This window comes from Azolla caroliniana, unplaced genomic scaffold, assembly GCF_043228905.1.
Source record: "Azolla caroliniana isolate FFs.n. ecotype wild unplaced genomic scaffold, voAzoCaro1.0.p SCAF_9, whole genome shotgun sequence".
Taxonomy (NCBI): Eukaryota; Viridiplantae; Streptophyta; class Polypodiopsida; order Salviniales; family Salviniaceae; genus Azolla; species Azolla caroliniana.
Window position 1 is genome coordinate 2600402 of NW_028230444.1, and position 20069 is coordinate 2620470.

Here is a 20069-nt window from a genome sequence, read left to right on the forward strand (position 1 = left end):
GTCACGTCCAACCCCGAACACTAAACCTAAACCCCGTCCCATCCTTTCCTGAGTTCTTGTTGTTAGTTGTCCCCCCCCCCCCCAACCCAACCCAACCAAGCAACCAACCCTAAAATAAAAGAAGAGGGCCCACAAAACTCTCTCTCTCTCTCTCTACACTATGTAACTAACTACTTACTCATCACTCAGTATTAGGGTTTCTATAAAACCCTAATTTCTCCTGTGTCTGTTCCCTGCGTAAACCCCCCACCGTAAGCAGAACAGACAGACAGACAGACTGAAAGAGAGAGAGACAGAGTTACCCTCTCATCCCATCCATGTCTATGGCGACCACCGCCACTGTCTCCAGATGGCGTATCCTCGAGTCCATCAGAAGGAGACGACAGATCGTAGCCCATGCCCATCGCCAACAACAGAAAACCGCAGAGCAAACTATCCCCCGCGATCCCCTCCCTTCCTCCTCCGCTGCAGATCTCTACGATGAATCCCTCTTCTCCCAAAACCCTAACCTGGCTTTTAACCCCACCCCTAACCCTAGCTTCGATGATCTCTCTCCCACTGTTCGAGAAGCCCTTTCTCTTCTACAATTCAAACCTCTCCCGGTCGCCCTCTCCGAAGCCGATTTCTCGCCTTCTCCTCAAAATCTATGCTCCCTCATCGACAATCTTGTGATCGACAAACCGATCCTCGCACTTCAAACTTTATTGTGGACTCTGAAAAACCCTAATTTCGATCCATCTTCATTGTCATCGATTAACCTTGGCAGCCGTGTATCTCCCCTGCTACCGCCGCCAAGACCACCATCTGTCGATCAATTCCTCGTTGATATTCACTCTTTTTGGAACAATCCATCTCTTCCCCTTCCGCCACATCTTCTCGATCCCCTCCTCTCTCTATATTGCCATGCGTCTCACACTTTCGAAGAAACTCTGGAAGCTTTTGAGCTCTTGATCTCTAAAGGAGCAAAACCTGGTATCCAGCACTACAACAAAGTGCTCAAATCGGCGGTCAGCAAACAGCATCATCATCATCAACAATACCAAAATCAACAACAACAAGAAGATGATAAAGATAAAAGCCAGCTAATTCACGACCTCGAGAAAGCCCAACAGCTTTTTAACCGAATGCGAAGGTCGGGTGCTCCGGCCCCAGATATAATCTCATACAATATCTTAATCTATGGTTATGGTATGTCAGGGAATTCGATCGAGGCTGTTCATTTGTTTGATGAGATGACCACCTCAGGGTTCCCACCCAACGAGTCAACCTATAGTAGCCTTATTTCTGGCCTTGTGAAGACAGAGTCTCTTGACAGGGCATCTCAGCTCTTGCAAGAGATGAAGTATAACGGTCACCGCCCAACTTCTGAGACTTATTCTTTGCTTCTACGAGGTCTTTGTGCAAAAGGGAACCATAACTTCGCGTCTTCTTTGCTCAAGGAAATGCGAGGTCAAGGCCAAGAGTTGGATGACTTGACTTTTAATGCGCTGTTGGGCTCTCTTTCCAGGTCTCTTGATATCAATGAAGATGAAGCCCGGAAACTTTTGGAAGGAGATGCCATGTAATGAACGCAAAATTGGAAGAGAAGAGAGCACTCTGTCTGGAGTCCAGCACAATGTAAGAACTTCTTCACTATATTCTGCAAAGTTTTGTTTTTCAAGAATAATCCATGCTAGTCACCACGAAAAAATCAGGAGAAAACCCTTAAAACTCTTTTGCAGTTGACTATGGTGTTTTTTATACGATGAGCAAAGTTAGCACTTAATTTTACATAAGTTCTCCAGATTTTTGTTGTGTCAACAAGAAGCTCATTCCATTAACTTAGAAAAAATGGCCGTAAGGGCCACATTCTCCATGAGATGATAACAAAACAATATAATGGGAATCAAGTCTCATTATGGAAGTACTGTGCAAAATTGAATTTTTAAAACACAGGAGGATCACTTATTTTTATCAATTTGATATTTTTTATAAACAAAACAAAGTTCTTCTGTTATCTGAATGGATTAGTCATTCCAAATTACATTTTGTTGTTCCCTCATTTCAAATACATTGGTACTTATCCTCTTCCTCTGGTCATTCCTTTGATTGTTAGTGGCATCTAACGATTGTCATCAAACCTATTCAACATTAACGGTATTGGAATGCTCCATTTAATGAGACCAATGGAAGTGCCCCAGAACACAGATGTTTTTATATCATGGAAAATCCGTAGTGGTAATCTACCTGTGAAATGAAGTATTATCGGATTCTTAAACCTATTTGTATTTTACTGAATGGAAACTTTGGGGTTGGTTCCAACTCAAAGGTGCACAGTTTTGTCATTCATAAACTGATTCATATGAATGAATGAAGTATTTTGTGTACCTCTGTGGAACCATTTAATGCCTGATGTCAAGAGATACTCACATGCACCAGTTAATGAAGTAATTATGACTGGCTTGAACTTTGAAACCCTTGAAAAGGAATGTCTGAACTCTTGCTCAGAATGTTTCAAACATGTTTGTGTCCTTAGAGACTCTAAAAAATGCAACTAAAACTTTGATTGAGGATGTTAACAACTTATCGTATGATACCATCAAAGTGACAATTAGGGATCGGAAGGAATCTGCACATTATGGCTGAATACAAACTGATTGCCATTGAGATTTTTGAAAACCAGCAACTATATCGAGTGAAAGGTAGGAGGGTTTATAATCTACCTTTATTTGACAATTAAAGAGCAATTATATTCTAAGAGATGAATATTTTACATGTTATACCAACACCTGGTTGTTCATCAATAAGGGAGGAACTGTACCTAAAGTTCTATTTTCAACTGAAAGACGTAATTGTGCATTTTAAACCAATATGTCTTCCCAGAAGGCTTCTTTTACCTGCTAACGTCCAAGTTAATTTTCCACGCATGAAATGAAATGGCCATAGTGAGGAAATGTCAATGCATTATCCTGTTGCAGAAATTCAAAGATTTGTCCCATCTTTTCCCCCAATATTGGTATGATGCACAGGTTCATCTTCTAGTTGAGAAGTCTATTTTGATTCCATATGGATAAGTGATGTAGGTTTCTTCTTTGTAACAAAGTTTCTCTCATTGTGTCTTTGGCATTGCAATTTACTCTAATCTTTACGTATGGGGGTGGATGATAGACTAGACTAAATAATGTATTTTAGTATAAGAAGTTGGTTGTTTTATTGGTGTAATGAATTGTCTGTATTAACAGATCTTTACCATTGGCATAATTATTTTAGTAAAAATGATTGACAACTTTTTGAGTATCAGCATTGATGCTTCTAATTCTCATTGATCTTATATGTGTGAAATTAGACTTTAGCTTATACGATTCACTTATGAAAAAGAAGTGACTGTTGTGTTTGAGTTTGATTCTTTTGTTTCATTTATAGATGGTTTTCATTTTTTGCCAAATGATTTCTGTGTAATGCAGCATAAAACCTTATTGAGTGTCACAATAATTTCTTGATGATACATATTGTGATAGATAATGGTCAATCAAAAAAATTGACCACATACAATGCTTGATTATGTGGTCTCAAAAGTACATCAACGAGGTTTGGGTGTTACAATTATTGTTCTTGAACATGGTTGACTGCTCCAAATAGACTTATTTTTAGGAGACATCAGATGGAAATGTTGGTTTATTTTCTAGGTACTAATATTGATTTGGGTGACATACAAACACATCAATTGTTATTTGTTTAAAGCACAACAGGAAACTTGGGACATAGAATGGGCAATTGCTTGGAGTCATGCAGAAACGTATAGTTTACATATTTGTCAAGTGCCGTTCGTTTCATGCACAACATCACAACTTGATGGAACATAGAGCAAGCAATTTGTGGAACTTGTGCTACAACTTATTGCATGTATACCGATGAAAGTGTTTTTCATTTCTCAAGGCCACAATAGCTTGGGGAAACTTTGGGTGACAGATCTTTATGGTGTGGAGGGCTTACCATTATGCATACATACTCATCAAGCAACAAATTCTTGTAGTTTATGAGCTTACCATCATAAATACTTATTGTACAAGTACTTAGGGAGAGGCAATGCATAGATATCTAGATACATAGATACATGCCTTGAGTCGTTTGTGCTACTGTAATCAAAGAGTCAGGCGACCAAAATAAGTTGGGTTACCAAGGGTGTATTTTATAATGGCAAGCTTTTTTAGATAAAAAGATTTGTCAATGTAGATTGCACATGCCCTTGGAAACGTGGCTTGCACCATCCATGACTGTGATTTCCTTGTTGGGCCTCATTATGATTTGATTGAAAAATAGGCACAAACTACATGCATGCATTCATACATATCATTTGTTATGCCCCTAGATTATGGGGATCTCAAAACACACGAAACACAGCTGGGACAAGAATGATGATTTATATTATAAGAGGGAGACGAGGGATTACAACAATCCCAATGTTGGGAATTAGGATAGACCAACAATATATGAGGGGCTAGAGAGTGTTTCTATATTACAATGGGAGAGATAGTAGAACTCAAAGATTAGGAATCATAAAAAATGAGGAGAGGCTCCTCCTTATATAGGCCCAGAAGTGGTTGTTTGGAGGGCTAGCCATTGGGATTGGATGGCCCAACCATGGGGGGGCGCCTTATCTACAGTAGGGATTGGGACTGGTTCTTTTCTTGAGTCCCAACTCAGATCGACACTACGTTTTGATAGGGACTCTCCCCACTCTGTTGGGGGCTCCGTGAGATTGTTCCAACTTTGCGTATGACTCTTTGGGACAGTCCCAACCTTGATTGGCGTTGCTCGGGTCTGTCCCCACTCATTTTGGAACCACTTTCCAGTTGGGACTGTTTGAGTGCACCACAATTGTCAAGATTATATACATAATACATGTATACATACTTTTTATACATTACATAATACATGTATACATACTTTTTATACATTACAATGTTACATAATCCATGTATACATACATACTTTTTATAGATTACAATGTTACATAATCCATGTATACATACTTTTTATACATTACAATGTTACATAATCCATGTATACATACTTTTATACATAGAGAGATACACACATATGTACATATATGATATATGTATACATATTGGAGATGCTGAGAGAAGAAGAGATCATTGCTTGTATTTATTATTTTTTGCTTCATGTCAATTTCAAGATTTGCCCAACAAAACACAGTTTGCAGGAGGAGAGGAGGATGGACTCTGTTCCTGCACCATGTCATCATTATCCCCACTAAGACTCTTCCTCTGTTGTCTTCCCGACCTTCCATGGATTTCACTCGTTGTAATGGAAGTTTGGCACTGTCCCTGTGGGAGAAGAGCAAGTCCCTGTCCATGGCTGCTCTGTATCACCCTTTTGTTGTCTCATTGGCTGCAGAGAAGCTTAGCCTCAACACTTTCAGGCACTATATCGCTCAAGATGCTTTCTTCTTGCAAGCTTTCTCCACGGCGTAAGTGGTTCTCTGTCCTTCTTCATCGCGTTCCAACATATAAACTGGAATAGACTTAAAACCCTAAACCTTGTCATTTTTTAGGTTTTAGATTTAGTATGATTATTTTCAAGATTTACATCGATCATGATTACTTGTTGAGTTCTTGCACTGTATATCGTTATTTCTAGCGTTTTAGACCTCAAATTGAACTTTCAATATATCAGACTTGTTTCAGCCATTATATAGTGCAATTGTTGTTTCATGGCCTAGCTCAACTCGAACTTTCAAATATGTCATACTATGTTTTCACCCATTAGATAAAGCAATTCTTGTTTTTTAGAGTTTTGATCAAACGTCTTTTTTTACACACATTAGATAATGCAAATGTCTTTTTTCTACATTTTTAGATAAAATTTTATTCCTTTTAGGTTTGATAGAAAATATTTTTGTTTGTAGGGTTTTGATATATCATAATACTTTTTTCCTCCCATTAGATTATGCAATTGTTATCTTTACACATTTAGATAAAATATTGTTCTTTTAGGTTTTATATCACATCTTTTTGTTTGTAGGGTTTTGATATATTATGGTACTTGTTTTCACCTACTAAATAGTGCAAATAAATTTTCTAATGGCTTTCATGATCAAATATGGTCATTTTTAGGGAGTACATTGCATACTATTATTTTAAGGGTTTTAGCCTAATTGGACTGTCAAATACATCATGCTTGTTTCATCCATTAATTAATACAATTGTTATTTTAGGGTTTTCTATAAAAAGCTAAGTTTTGGCCCATTACATATTACATTTCTTGTTTTACGATGGCATTAGATTGAAAGGCTAGTTTTCACCCAATATATGATTCAATTGTTGATTTCTAGTGGATAATAAAGCTAAGGTCTCACCCGTTAGAAAATAGAGTTTTTGTTTAATCTGATGCCTATTGTCGTGGACCTTTGAATCTTTATACTATTTGTTTAGGTATCGTCTTGCTCATGAGAATGTTGATCATGATGTATCAAGGAAGCGAATCAATGAGCTTCAACATGCTGTTTACAGTGAACTCATGCTCCATTCCTCGTATGCAGAGGTAGAATAATCTTGCCAATTTGAACTCATATCTCAGTTCCAAAATGTAATATAGGCATAAAAAATATTTGATGCACTAGCAAAAACATTTATTTAACCCCCTATCTTTGTATTTGCAATAGTTTGAAGTTACTGTAGATATAGAACCTCAGGAATTTCCTAAATTGCTAGTTGTTCAGATATGTTCATAATATTTTGATCCTTGGATACCTATATGAAGAATAAAACATTATTGGAATTCTTCAGGCTTGGGGTGTGGATCTCACCAAGGATAATAAGCCTGATGGTGCCACAGCTAAGTACACTGAGTTTCTTTTAACAACTGCATCAGGAAATGGAGTTTTTAAGGAACATGAGAAAGGAACAAAAGGCACAACAATAGATAAGAAGAAAATTGCTGCTTTCACTATTGCGGCAATGACACCATGTATGAAGCTGTATTCATTTCTGGGACAAGAGATTGCAAAAACCTTAGATGAAGGTTTCCAGGGTTCTGTTTATTGTGACTGGATTGCAGCATACTCCTCCATATCTTTTCAGGTTCGTTAAACATGTAATCTTATTCAGGGGCACAAAAATATTACCAACTTTTTAGGTATTGCCAGAATACCAGGAAGAGTTCAAATATTACTAGAATTCCCTTTGTCATTCAAAAGTTTGCTAGTAGAGGGGTATTGTGGTCATTTTTTGAAACTTAGGGATATTTTGGTGAATATCTAAAAAGGTAGGCCATGCAAGGAATTATTATGCCCAGTTGTGTGTTGTGTGGATTTATGGTGTGAGCTACATTAGTTGAAACCTAATGTGAAGCATTTCTTTGAATTTATTTTTGTTTGATTGTTGTTGATAGGCATCGACTGAGGTAATTGAGCAACTACTTGACAGTATGGCAAGTTGTTTGGATGAAGAGGATATTGAGCATGTTGAGAGACTTTATTACCATGCTTTCAAGCTGGAATTGGACTTCTTTTCTGCTCAACCTAACTGTGACTGTCCATTCCTACCTTTCATCAAAGCGCAAACAAGCAGCTCTAAGTTTTCCTATTTGTTGATGTCAGATTTTGATTTGACTTGTACAATGACTGATTCTTGTACTGTTCTATCTGATGCTTCTATAAGATATGCTTCCTGTCAAGGAGAGGAGCATCGCATGAACATCAAACAAACATGGGACTTCCTGAAGAAATCCTATGGTACCCAATATGCCAACATCATTAATCTTCTGGAAAGTAAAGGTTAGATCTAATACTACTGCTGATTTTGTCCCTTCCCATTCCCTTTATTTTAGACATTATTAATACATCATTGATGTAGATATATGCATGCAATCAAATATTATGCCCCTATTGTGTATGCATGGATGTTTACGATTTTATTTGATCAAATTACAGTAGGATTTCATGAATTGCAACATTTGTGTGATATGAATGGTTTCCACTCCTTTTGGGCGTTGCAAAAAAATGTAGGTGTAATATATAGCACAATTATGTATTTTGTCCTACATAGTTCACATGTAACATCGTGTTTTATATAAATATTTATATATGAGGATGTTTATGTGTTTATGTTTTTGACTATTTGTGCAGCAAATTCTCAGGGGCATTATGATGAGATTGGCTTACGGTCATTTCTTGAAAAATTATCACAATTTGAGATAGAGTCAAATTCTGAAGTAATTAGAAAACGTGCTTTAAAAGGGCTAGATATGGAAGACGTTAGGAGAACAGGTGGTGAAATACCTCTACAAGAAGGATGTTCATACTTTTTTAAAGAAATCTCGAAGTATAGTAATGTGAAGGTGCACATTCTCTCAGTTTGCTGGAGTAAAGCGCTTATTGAAGGTGCATTGTTAAAGGGTATGTATTTTTTTATTAGGATTGTCTTATAAAACTAAATTTTATAAAGCATAAGTTTTACCCTCTACACCCCATCATATTTGTGCATTTTATCATTTCTAATGAACATACACAGAACATGCCCAGTTCTTAAAAGCCTTGAACCCACACTGTTAAGGTTATAAAGCATAGTCTTTAACAGGACATCATCATATCTGTCGATTTTGTAAGTTTTAATGTTCACATAACGTATGTATCTGTTACTATCCAATTTATGGCATTTACTTTTGTTGCTTCAGGAGACATGGATTTCATAAAGGTCCATGCAAATGAACTTTCCTCCAGGGAGTCTATCACCTCAGGTGACATTATACGTGTACTTGAAACCCCATTTGATAAGGAGAGGGTGTATCAAGAGATACTTAAAAATGTGGATCTTCTCGAACCTACAATATCCATTTACATTGGTGACAGTGTCACTGATCTACTATGTATGCTCGAGTGTGACATGGGAATTATCATCGGCTCAAGTTCTTCCTTGAAAAAAGTTGCACAGTCGTTTGGTATTTCCTTGATACCACTTTACAAGGAAACTTTACAACTAGTGAAGGTTGGGCATTCACAGGGTTGGCAAAAGACAAAGGGAGTTATTTACACTGTTTCAAGTTGGCATGAAATCTATACTTTCATGGTTGGCTTGTCTTGACCCCATGGACATAATTGAGACCTATTCTCAGCTGTTATTATCATCAAGATGTAAAAAATCCATTAGTTTGAAATAATTACATTGTTTTCCATTGGTGCAAGTCACAAACGAGGGCCATGAAAAAATATGGAACCCCATTGGCTTGAGAATATATTTTTTGAGACTCAAAAAAAAGATTGGAAGTCATTATAACTTTCCTCAGAACATTTACCTTATGTTTAAGAAACTCTATAAAAAATGGGAATAATTATTCAACTTCCTTGAAAACTTGTTTTTGAGGAATTGGACAAATAACATTTCTAGCTTCATTATTTCAGTTTCAACTCTCTTTGCTTTCTATGGGTTTCGAATGTACTTAAGATGAAAAAAGGGTTGCAAACAAGTACACATTTGAACCACAATATCACCTCTTTTTCTCACTGTCAAACATGAGAGACAGTATCATCTAATAGAGACCCTGACAATTACCAATGAGAACAAAATTATGATTTCAAATAGTCCATGAAAAAGTGAGCTGTCAATAGGGCACCTGAGAAACAGCGCAAACTAGCTAAATGTAAATACCAAAATAATCAGAGAAAGAAAAGTTACTACAGTAGGTTGCCTCTTGGTAAGCAGGCTTATATTTCGTACTCCCCATGTTCTTAAAAGGTTCTATGATCTTTGAAGCTTAAAATTGAATCTGTAAAGGTATTCTGCATGACCTTCACCTTCTTGCTAATTACTATCTAACAAAACGAAGGGAAAAGGTCGATAGAATTGGAATGACTGAGAAACTATGTCCATATGAGAAGTGCAAATATTGAGTATCATTTTCCCAACATTTTGATTGCACTTCATGTCACTAGTAAAAATGTGAAATTTACAAGGTATTATATTACACCAGTTTGAAAGCTTTGTTGATGAAATTCTGGATCACATCTCATTGATGACTATCCATAATTTGCATTATATATATTGATTGTCTCCACACTTGTGGTCATCTCTTCTTCCACGCCTATGTTTCCTAGAGAAGATATTACACGCAATCTTAAACACTAGCGCTTTTTCTTCTTTGGCATATACAAATCGCAGATAGACAATTTTCCTCATGGGAGCATTCGTAGAATGTTAACATTACAGACCTGGTATACTAACAAATTATCTCCTCATTCCATACTACTAGTATACTAAACCTCTGATTTAAACTTTCTTGCATATTTACAGGTAGAGGGCCTTCGTGTCTGTATCCCATCATTTAATGCACGTTGGGCACGCAAGCTGTTGATATGCTTCTCCAACTTCAAAAAGGAATCCAAATCATTGGAATTGTGCCTTGGAAAACACCACTCTGCTTCAAGAGGTACAGGAAGGTTCCTGCAAAAGGAAATCCATTGACCATCAGAAACCAATTACTGAGAGAAGGATAAATTGAGCATGAAAACTATAAAAATCATATGATGTTGATAAAGAGAGATTGATTGAACAAGGAAGATGATCCATTAAGATTTCCGACCACTAATATAGTGTTGAAACGAACCAATAAGCTAAGCGTGGCAGATTTGTTCGTAATATAGAAAGAATGGTTTGGTGACGAAACCAAACCATTTCTCTTTCCATGCCAATAAAGGTTTGTTGCATCATTCAAATGAATACGAATCGGGATTATAGGGACATAAGCTTATAAAATAACTACACCTGATTCTAAACCAGTTGATGGAAATATGATCGAAAGAAGAGCGAGATGTGCTAATAGCAAGATACCCCTGAGGGATAGCATGGTTCGGGCAAAGCCACTCAAAATCTTTACCGAACTATAACCAGCCATCATAACAGCAAATAAACATATTCCTAAGCTTAGGGCACGAAAACGATAGAGGATTAACTCTGAAAATACTGGGAAAGGCACTAATGTGGAGGTACACCCGGTAATAAGAGACCAAAAGGATGAGGCCCATGTGTCTAAGACCCCACTACGATATATCCAAGAGAAAGAGAGAATAGAGAACCTAAAATAATAATAGAATGACTTATTACCGTAAAATTATAAAGTACCATACCTTACAAATTAAGAAATAATGGAAAGGTAAAAGTAACAAGGATCGGGAGACAAGACTATTATTTCGAAACACCACTAATTTATTCGTTCATGAGTTTGGTCATGAAACCATAAGTCATCGCATTCAGTACTAAGTCTCATCCATTCAAGGTCACCAAGTGAACTAGGAGCGGGATTAAACTGGTCGTGGGTGACATAGATGGAGAGGAATTGATAAATAAAAGATACAGATTTCCTATATGGATGGAAATCGATAGAATATGGCAGGTTATTCCGGTAGATTGTAAGCCATGATGAATTGAAGGGTTTGTTCCAACATGCATGAAAGAAGGTTGTTCTTAACATTGAAGAGCTCGTATGAGAGTTGGCTCAACCTAGCCCCAACAATAGCAGAATATTTCCGAGATGTCAATGAGCAAGCTGTACTTTTATTCTTTTGACAACATCTTCTGCTTTGCCCAAAATCGCGGAATCAGAAGTCTCTGTTTTCCTTTCAGCAGGTAGAATACCGATGAAAACCACTTCTTTGGCTATCAAGCAAGCAAGCAAGCCATGTTATTAACTGGTTCTTCCCGGCTGGCCAGGTCTCTATAGGAAAGAATTCCAGATTAATAACTTCCATTCAAGCGCACCTGCGGACAATCTGACTGACCTAGCCCCGCTACAACCATTTGCACACCTTACTGCACCGGCCACTTTTGAGAAGATTAGCAGAAGAATATCTATGCGGCCCATTTATTCCTCTTCATAAAGCGGTGAGGGCCAAAAATAGCCCAAGACAGCTTCAGAGCAAACTCTGTTACCAGAGCTGAGCACAGCTTTAGACAATTCCGTCAGGCACCACAAAGGACTGGCTTGAGAAGTATCACAAGAATTGACTTTCTGTGCCCTACTCTCAATGCGTCAAACTCTCCGTATCCATTACTCTTTTACAATCAATTATTTGATAGATTTGGAATGTGATGAGATCCACTCTAATCATCTCATAGGGCCACCCCGATGAGTGCAATACAAAACAAAAGAGGAACTTACCTAAATGCCGTATGATCTTTCAAGTAAAAAGATATTGATTATTTCAATTGGAAGGAGAAAGGTTTCAGAATAGGCTAGCCCTAGTTTTAATGTTTTAAAACTTACTTTTCAAAGTCAATCTTCAAAAACAATAGATTGTCTCTTAGAGAAGGAAAACGCCAAAACCTCACCTTCGCAAGCGGAGCACCTCAAGGTTCTTCCAAAGTAACGATTCATATTTAGTCAAAGCTTCATGAATATATGGTTTTCCGACAGTTCTCTTGGTTGCAACATTCAATATATTCTCAAGAGATCCATGTTTTATAAGAAGTTTCAAAGCAGTTTTCCTACCAAATCCAGGTACAACATCTGCAAGTCCAGGGATATTATCTACCTTGTCACCGAGGAGACATCCTGTTTAGAAAGATGAAACTCATTACCCATCTTTGCAGAGACATATGAAAGTGGTATAATAATATCAATAAGGGAAACACCAAAACAACCTTCTGGATATAACTACAAAACCAGTAAGCTTCAAAAATTACCATGATACTCTGGTGTATTCTAGTAATTTTTGAAAACCACAGAATATCCAAAATGTTAAGAATATAGTAATGTTAAATGCTATTCTAGTTTACCAATATTCCCAAAATGCCACAACTGTAGATTTGACATTACTTTATGCTAAATTGAATTTATGCTTAATTATGCTTCCTCTTTTGTAATATTAGTATCCCATTTTTTGCTCTTCATAGTTAGTAATAAGGCTGAAAACATGCTTTGATTTGTGTTAAATCTACAAATTAGAGTGGCATTTTAGGAATTACAGTAAACTAGAGCCAAATTCCCCAAATAAGGAGCTCAATGAAGCTCACGAAGGCTGAGCTCGATATCAGGATGACTATCATGCTGTCGGAAATAGTCCTCATGCGTATAAAAAGACCACCGTTTAAGGTCTGCTAGTGGAGCCACTATTTGCACCTTCTCACAAAGCAGTTGTTTGAAATCCTTATCTGGTGATGCGATTTTTACATGCATTCCCTTCATAATTGCTTTTTCTGTTAACGATGCCACAACATCATCAGCTTCAGCATCTTCAATGCTTACAATCTGTCGATGTCCAAGCTGTTAATTCATATAATATGTGTGATATAGAATCTTACATAAATTAGTGTCTTTCAATAGTTACATACAGGAATGTGGCACTCTGTCATGAAGGCTTTTATGAAAGGGAATGCCTCTCGTAAGTCCGCATCATCACCTATCCACGTTTGCCTATTTTTTGATGATGATAGTGGAATAAAATTATTTCGATTCCCTTTGTAAGTGGGTAACAAATTCCTTCGGAATTCATTCCCCTTCTCTCCATCCATTACCTGTCAACAGTTCTCTCTCTGTCTCTGTCTCTGTCTCTGTCTCTATATATATAATCTCTCGTTTTTCCATAACAGTATTTATATTAAATACAGAATGTTAATTACAGTACATGCGGTGCAATAACAGGCAACCCCCATCTGATTCCCCACTATATATACTCTCTCTCTCTCTTTTCTGTAACAGTAATTATATTAAATACAGAATGTTAATTACAGTACATGTGGTGCAATAACAAGCAACCCCCATCTGATTCCCCATTGTATCCCTTGTCATTTAATTCCTTTGGATGGACCTATTCCATCATGTTACCTAATAGTTAATGCAAATTCGGAAAATTATTTCCAATAAGCCTACAAATATCTAGCTGACCTTTAACAAGAAGAACAGTCATATGCCTTTCAACTCCATATTGAGTATCATAAACCAAAGCATTCTGCATACGCCAATTATGTCATAATCCCAAGTACTGAGTAGATACAAACACAAATTGAAACAGTGGATGGGGCAGTCTAATCTCACCTTGAGCAACCACCCATTGGCAAGAGGATGTTGATACCCTAGTTAGAGATACCACTGACATAAACTTCCAAATAGATCTTGCTACCAGAAAACTAGTAAAACTATGGCAACTGTGATCCTCTACAATTGAACAAATATAACACATCCCAAAGAGACATTCTGTCATCGCAAAGTTAACTTCTGTAACTCGAGGTAATCCACCCACCATAACCCCGCCAAATGGACTCTTTGCTTTGAAAGGAATACAATACTTCCATCCTGGTAGTACCACCATCTGCCACAAACTATTAGGCCTCTTGAATCCCCATTCTTTGTTAATCTGGTCTACTATCAATGTGTGCTTAGTAATAAGGTATTAATACAACCTTTGTTGTAACTTTGTCCAAGCTTTTACGACTCCCAAACGATCAACCTACTCAGGACTATCCTCAATCAAATATTGAATTGCGGGATGTGAAATACGCAGTGCTTGTAACTGAGACCATATATCTTCAGAATTGGGAGAGATACAAGATCTTGTCCTAGCTGTCATAAATGCCATGATTCTTTTAGATTCCAATTTAACATCCCCTACATAACCAAAACCAGCTGTGCCATAGGATTAAACTGTGTTCGGAGAGCTTGCTTGCCCTCCCATACCAACAAAATCCTCCAATATACTTTGTTGCCAGCTCATTGCAGGATAAATAATCATTGACCCAACAGACTTAGCTTGCCTATCACTGTAACCACATGCCACCAAGAACTTGCAATCTTTGGCCTATCATGCTGAATACCTTCTTTCTCTATGTTCCATTCTGTCCATTTCAGTTTTGTGTATTTAGTTTTTAATTCAATCTCTCTTTACGAGCATCCCTTGGTTGACCACGTGAACCGATTGTATGGATGTTTTGTAAATTTCCTCAAGGCCTTTGTTATTGTGGGCTATATATGCACTATATGAGCATGTTGGGATGAGTTAGGTTATCACAAGCACCATTCATGTGAAGCAAGGATGCCCATTGTCCCCTACCATCTTCAGACTCTGCATCGATGAGGTAGGGATCTAAATATGTGCAGTCCACAAGGTAAGCAACATATTAGGTACACCTCTTCACATCCAACTTTGTGCTGATGATATAAACTTGGTCTCTAAACAATTCCCTGAATGGTTTTTACCACAAAAAAAGGCTCTCAGTGAACCTAGGAAAGTGTAATCCTTCAACACAGTACTGCATGCTCGATTCATGTGGAGAGTCGCGCCTAGAAGCCCTTTGTGTCCCTGTAGATATGCGATGGTGCATAGAAGTGTAATCTCCATATGGATTATTGGAGGATGTGCCTAGCACAATTAGAGTAAAATTAGGATGGTCACAATTATCACTCTCTTCAGACCTCTATATAGACAAGGTATTGCATTACATAGAGAGATCCAGTGGTTCAGAAGCATGCCAACTGGGTATGGCCGGCAAATATTACTATATGCTGATGATACTGGTGCTGATCTCCAACTCTCCAGAGTAACTACAAAGATATCTAAACGCCTTCACATTATTTTGTATTGGACAAAGATTTGTTGGTAAACCTAGATATAAGTACTGCACAAGCATGAGTAATGAGATCAGACGCAGAATTCTCCTTGGGAAAGGAAATGGTGGTGTACACACGATCCCACACATACCTAGGAGTAACATTTATAGGGCCTCGATTCTCCTTTCAGCATGCTGCCTTTGCTCAACTTTCTTGTGAATATGCAGCACTTGGTGATATGGAGAGACAATGTGCACATACACGATCCAAGAGGTATGAACTAAATTATGGATATTTGGTACTTTTGTCACATTGACTCTTCTCAATGGAGTAGAAGCCTGGGGCCAAGTCTTAAAAATGCAAATAACTGGAAAGATTTGGAGAGACTTTAAGACTCAATGATTGCCTCCATAATAAGCAACAAACGTCAGTACACCATGATATAAATCGAGCACAGATACGAGCAGCCCCAATAATCACCGAGCAACCTCGTATCCGATGGTTTTGGGGGTTGCCTAAACGAAAGCACTCAAGGTTGTAACTTATGAAATCAAGAAAACTTGCTGAACATGTAGATGTTCATTGTTGGTATCCTGAACGCAAGAATAGTTCTAGCTACATGGCATAAGTATAAATGCACTACTGTTCCAATATACCTTGGATTGTCCCCATCCAAACATAAACAAAGTGGAAAAGAATAGAGTGATCCGAACTTATATTATCAACTTGAGAAACTAAATAACATGGAACATGCCCAAACATTTCTTGATAGGAAGATGGTCCACTATAAGACACACCTTTTACACATACAAGAGGATGGATATATGCACATACATATATCCCATTCGTTGCACAGTGCAATAGGGAAGTTTGAACCTTTTCACATCAGTTAGAGATTGAGGTAGGCAGATATGCATGCACACCTCTAAAAGCAAGAATTTGCCAATTGTAAATCAGGATTGGAGTCTGAAGAACACTATGGTTGTCATTGTACTATTTTTTATGAAACAAGGGGGGATGCCATTGCCTCTTTACCCAAGGCTTTGGCCCACTATGCAAGGTAAATGGAATGTGAAGACTACCAGTGCTTGGGGCTGTTCTTGCTAGAGCTCAAGAGATATATGGAGAAGTTGTTGACAGACAACAACACAACCACCCAAGCTCATCAATAATACAACCACTCTTGCACGTAAGGCCCAGCCCCTATGCAAGGTAATGGAATGTGAGGACTACCAGTGCTTGGGGCTGTTCTTGCTAGAGCTCAAGAGATATAGGGAGAAGTTGTTGACAGACAACAATACAACCACTCTTGCATGTATGCCCCAGCCTTATGGACCATGATCTTGCCACCCTTCTCAAATAAAGGTGCGCCATATGATTAAACTAGTCACGAGATGTTGCCCGCACTTCCACTCGCAAAGAATTAGTATTTTCCCTTTATGATGATGGATACTACACAATAAATATTGAATTATTAACAACCTTGTGATATCATAGGAAGCAAATACAAACATGTCAATCAACACAACAGGAAACAAAGATAGAGAGGAGGCACTCGCTTTTGTTGCTAATCTTTCTATCAATAACAAAATTTCACATGGAACAATCATTAAAAAGCTCTCACAATGACTTTTGTAATGAGATACAACGCGCTCAAATGGGTGATACGTGTATAGAACAAGAAAAACAAGTAAGCCATTCTTGCTGTGCAAGGGTGTCGCTGCAATGGCCTCATTGACACTACAAGTACTAGGCATCCTAGGTGCGAAGGAAAATCTACATCAGTGACATTCCAAGGGTAGAGATAAGTATTTTGAAACTTATATGATGGAGTTACAATGCAATCAGTTCATGACTATGACGTGGGTGATGGAAAAAAGCAAAAATGTATTGATAACGGTAATGAGATGAATAAGACACAAACACTAACGTATTTAGAGGCCATGCATATTATGTCAATAAATGAGGATGTAACACAATGGGAGCATCTAGAATGTATTGAAAATGCATTAGTATTGGAATATATTGAAGAGGATATTTTGGAAGTTAAAGTTAAGACCAAAGAGTTATTGCAATCATTCTCAATGTTTTATGATAGAGCAGTAATGCTGTTTTTTATGGGAAAAATATCAGCTTTTGCTTTCGATCAGACAATGGTTGCACCCAGTATTATAAAAAGATTGTGAAGAAGGCCTAAATGTTGGTTCTCGTGGTTTTTTTGAGGTTTTATTAAAATCTCCAGTGCATCAAGCATTATTTTTTAAAAGATAGCAAAATGTTCAAATTTGATCATGTGACCGCTATTACAGTCCACGATGGCCAAATTTAGTAAAGTTTCGCTTTTTCCACGCCCAAATGCTTGACATTTCTTGCTTGTATTGACACATACATATTTCTCTGAAAATTTTGACTATGGAATAACCAAAACGTTACCCAACTTGGCCACTGAGGACTGTATTAGTGGCCACATGACCAAATGTGAACAACTCAATCTCCACCCATGTAGGGCATTCTTGAAACTCGACTAATGGCGTCCATGGCACTATATACGCTACACTCCTTTCATAAAATATTATAATCTTTTCGATCATTTTTTTGATGCTCTTTAGAGATTAAAAAAACCTTAAAAAAAACATGACGACCACTATAAACGATTTCTACGCAATCTTCTAGTAACATTGGGTGCAACCATTGCCTGAATCAAGGCAAAAGGTGGTATTGCTCTGTGCCTTTTGCCATCACCCATGTCACAATCATCAATCCATTGCATTTCTAACTCCCTCATATAAGAATTTCCCTGTATGTTGTATGTGAGAAAACCAGAAGTTTCAAAATACTTATCTCTGCCCCTAGGTTGCCTTGCCCTTGAGTGTTGCTGACACCCTTGCAATCATGTCCTTGCGCAACAAAAACAATTTCCTTTTTCTATTGTTATCTACATCGACTATCAATTTCAATGTGTTCTATCTAATTGCAAAGCTCTTTCCTGAGCTTTCCAAACCTATTTTCGTGCGAGATTTAGTTACTGATAGAGAGAGCTACAACAAAAATGAGCTTTACATCTTTATCCTATTGGAGATAAAGCCTAATAGTATAACACATAAAAGAAGTCTATACTTTGTGTTTAGAAAATATGATGAGGAATCCAACATGTGTCATCATCTATATTGCTGGATGTAATTCCCTAGAAGTTAAAAAATTTTGAACCCTAATAAATTAACTTGGGCAAACATTTGAAAACCCATCAAATTCAGACTTCCTGCTATTGAATAACCACCACAAACATGGAAAAGGGCTCAGATGAGTAAGGAAATTATCATCATAATAAGCTTGGAGGTGGCTACTACAAATGCAATGTTGTAACTCAATTCCTCAAAAAATGATTACAAGGATTGGTCAGTAAACAACAAATGGCAGCCAGATCCTTCAAGAAATTTCAAAACATAAGCTCACATCATAGCCCCATTATAGCTATTACTTGTGTAGGATACATAATGGATGAACTCAAGTCTCCATAGCTTTACAACAAGGATCAATACCAAGTTATAACCCTCTTGAACAACGTTAAACATTAGTGTCCCAACTTAACAGAAGTACAAAATACCCACAGTCGCCAGCACCCAGTTATTAAGAAGGCCATTAAGAGTGTTTCTTGACTCAGAACTAAGAACACATCCAATATAACCTATAGGTTAATTGGGCGAAATGTATTCGAATGAAACAAGCTCCTCACTTAATTAAGATAGAGAGGCTTGTACTAAATTATCCCAAGTATGATATTCCTTAAATTTTGAATTATAAGTTAGAAAGCTCAAGCTCTATAGAGAATTTATGCATAAAAATCATGAAGCAAAGGGTAAGCTTCATAACTGATCTTTATGTATGTGCGTATGTATGTGTATGTAGTGTACGTAAATAGATATGTATGGGGGACGACTTACTGCAATGATTGGTTGAGTCTCAGTGATACGAAACAGCGACTTGAGCCAGAATAGTAGGGCAGAGGGGCTAGGTTTCTTGCCGCTGTAGCAAAGAGGAGAAACATCAAGCAAATACAAGTTTCTGCAGGCAGATGAGTGAGGCGATGATAGTTCTGCTTCATCCTTCTGGATACTGGCACGAAGGGAGAGGTTCTTCTTGGTCCTGCTCTGTGCGGATCCAAGGCGAGGAGGCGATGGTGAGTCAGGTGCAGGGACAGGGAGGGAGAAGGAAGGAAGGGCTAGTAGAGCTTGAGATGGTGACAGCAGCGCCACCATCGGATGGATGGATGGATTGTATGGGACTCTCGAAGGGCTTCTTTCTATCTCTCCATGCCAAAACCTCATTATACCCGACTCGGAAGCACACATCCATCCATCCAACCAACCAAACCGGTTCCTAAAGTGGTTTGGACAAACCGTTTAGGACATATTCGGTTTGGTTTGACTTGGGCCTTCCCAGGCCGAGCTCAAACCTGAACTGCAAAACCGTTTAACAGCTCGGATTAGGCTTGAACCGAGCCATTGCCGACCCCTAGACGGAACCCAATGCCT

At 37.8% G+C, this 20069-nt stretch overlaps 3 protein-coding genes across 5 annotated transcripts; 2 read left to right on the plus strand and 1 right to left on the minus strand.

Moving 5' to 3' along the window:
* Nucleotides 1–274: 274 nt before the first annotated feature.
* Nucleotides 275–1740, plus strand: LOC147859836 (uncharacterized). The gene has a single exon (XM_087325084.1). The coding sequence runs from the start codon at nt 318–320 to the stop codon at nt 1563–1565; it is 1248 nt and encodes a 415-aa protein (XP_087181210.1). The 5' UTR covers nt 275–317; the 3' UTR covers nt 1566–1740.
* A 3368-nt stretch (nt 1741–5108) lies between these two features.
* Nucleotides 5109–9172, plus strand: LOC147859837 (heme oxygenase-like, multi-helical). Of its 2 annotated transcripts, XM_087324527.1 has the most exons (6): nt 5111–5470; nt 6435–6543; nt 6789–7082; nt 7393–7777; nt 8129–8398; nt 8677–9172. In XM_087324527.1, the coding sequence occupies exons 1-6, from the start codon at nt 5163–5165 to the stop codon at nt 9081–9083; spliced, it is 1773 nt and encodes a 590-aa protein (XP_087180653.1). In that variant the 5' UTR covers nt 5111–5162; the 3' UTR covers nt 9084–9172. The 2 variants fall into 2 exon arrangements, with proteins under 2 accessions (XP_087180654.1, XP_087180653.1); XM_087324528.1 differs by lacking the exon at nt 6789–7082 and having other exon boundaries at nt 5109–5470.
* A 700-nt stretch (nt 9173–9872) lies between these two features.
* Nucleotides 9873–19829, minus strand: LOC147859838 (5'-3' exonuclease family protein). 2 transcript variants are annotated; one of them, XR_015530234.1, is made up of 6 exons: nt 19479–19829; nt 13326–13508; nt 13008–13242; nt 12324–12546; nt 10057–10439; nt 9873–9977 (listed from the first exon to the last, which is right to left on the minus strand). XR_015530234.1 is itself a non-coding variant. In XM_087324530.1 (5 exons), the coding sequence occupies exons 1-5, from the start codon at nt 19791–19793 to the stop codon at nt 10253–10255; spliced, it is 1143 nt and encodes a 380-aa protein (XP_087180656.1). In that variant the 5' UTR covers nt 19794–19829; the 3' UTR covers nt 9873–10252. The 2 variants fall into 2 exon arrangements, 1 of the variants encoding a protein (XP_087180656.1); XM_087324530.1 differs by having other exon boundaries at nt 9873–10439.
* Nucleotides 19830–20069: the final 240 nt, after the last annotated feature.

Excerpts from the sequence above, each read along its gene's own strand:
- LOC147859838 (XM_087324530.1), bottom strand. The coding sequence starts at position 19,793 with ATGGTGGCGCTGCTGTCACCATCTCAAGCTCTACTAGCCCTTCCTTCC. Across the intron at positions 13,509-19,478 it reads AGACTCAACCAATCATTGCA|GTAATGGATGGAGAGAAGGG; the intron begins GTAAGTCGTCCC and ends AACTGTTGACAG. Across the intron at positions 10,440-12,323 it reads GAGGTGCTCCGCTTGCGAAG|GAACCTTCCTGTACCTCTTG; the intron begins GTGAGGTTTTGG and ends TTCCTTTTGCAG.
- LOC147859836 (XM_087325084.1), top strand. The coding sequence starts at position 318 with ATGTCTATGGCGACCACCGCCACTGTCTCCAGATGGCGTATCCTCGAG.
- LOC147859837 (XM_087324527.1), top strand. The coding sequence starts at position 5,163 with ATGTCAATTTCAAGATTTGCCCAACAAAACACAGTTTGCAGGAGGAGA. Across the intron at positions 5,471-6,434 it reads TTGCAAGCTTTCTCCACGGC|GTATCGTCTTGCTCATGAGA; the intron begins GTAAGTGGTTCT and ends CTATTTGTTTAG. Across the intron at positions 6,544-6,788 it reads TCCATTCCTCGTATGCAGAG|GCTTGGGGTGTGGATCTCAC; the intron begins GTAGAATAATCT and ends GGAATTCTTCAG.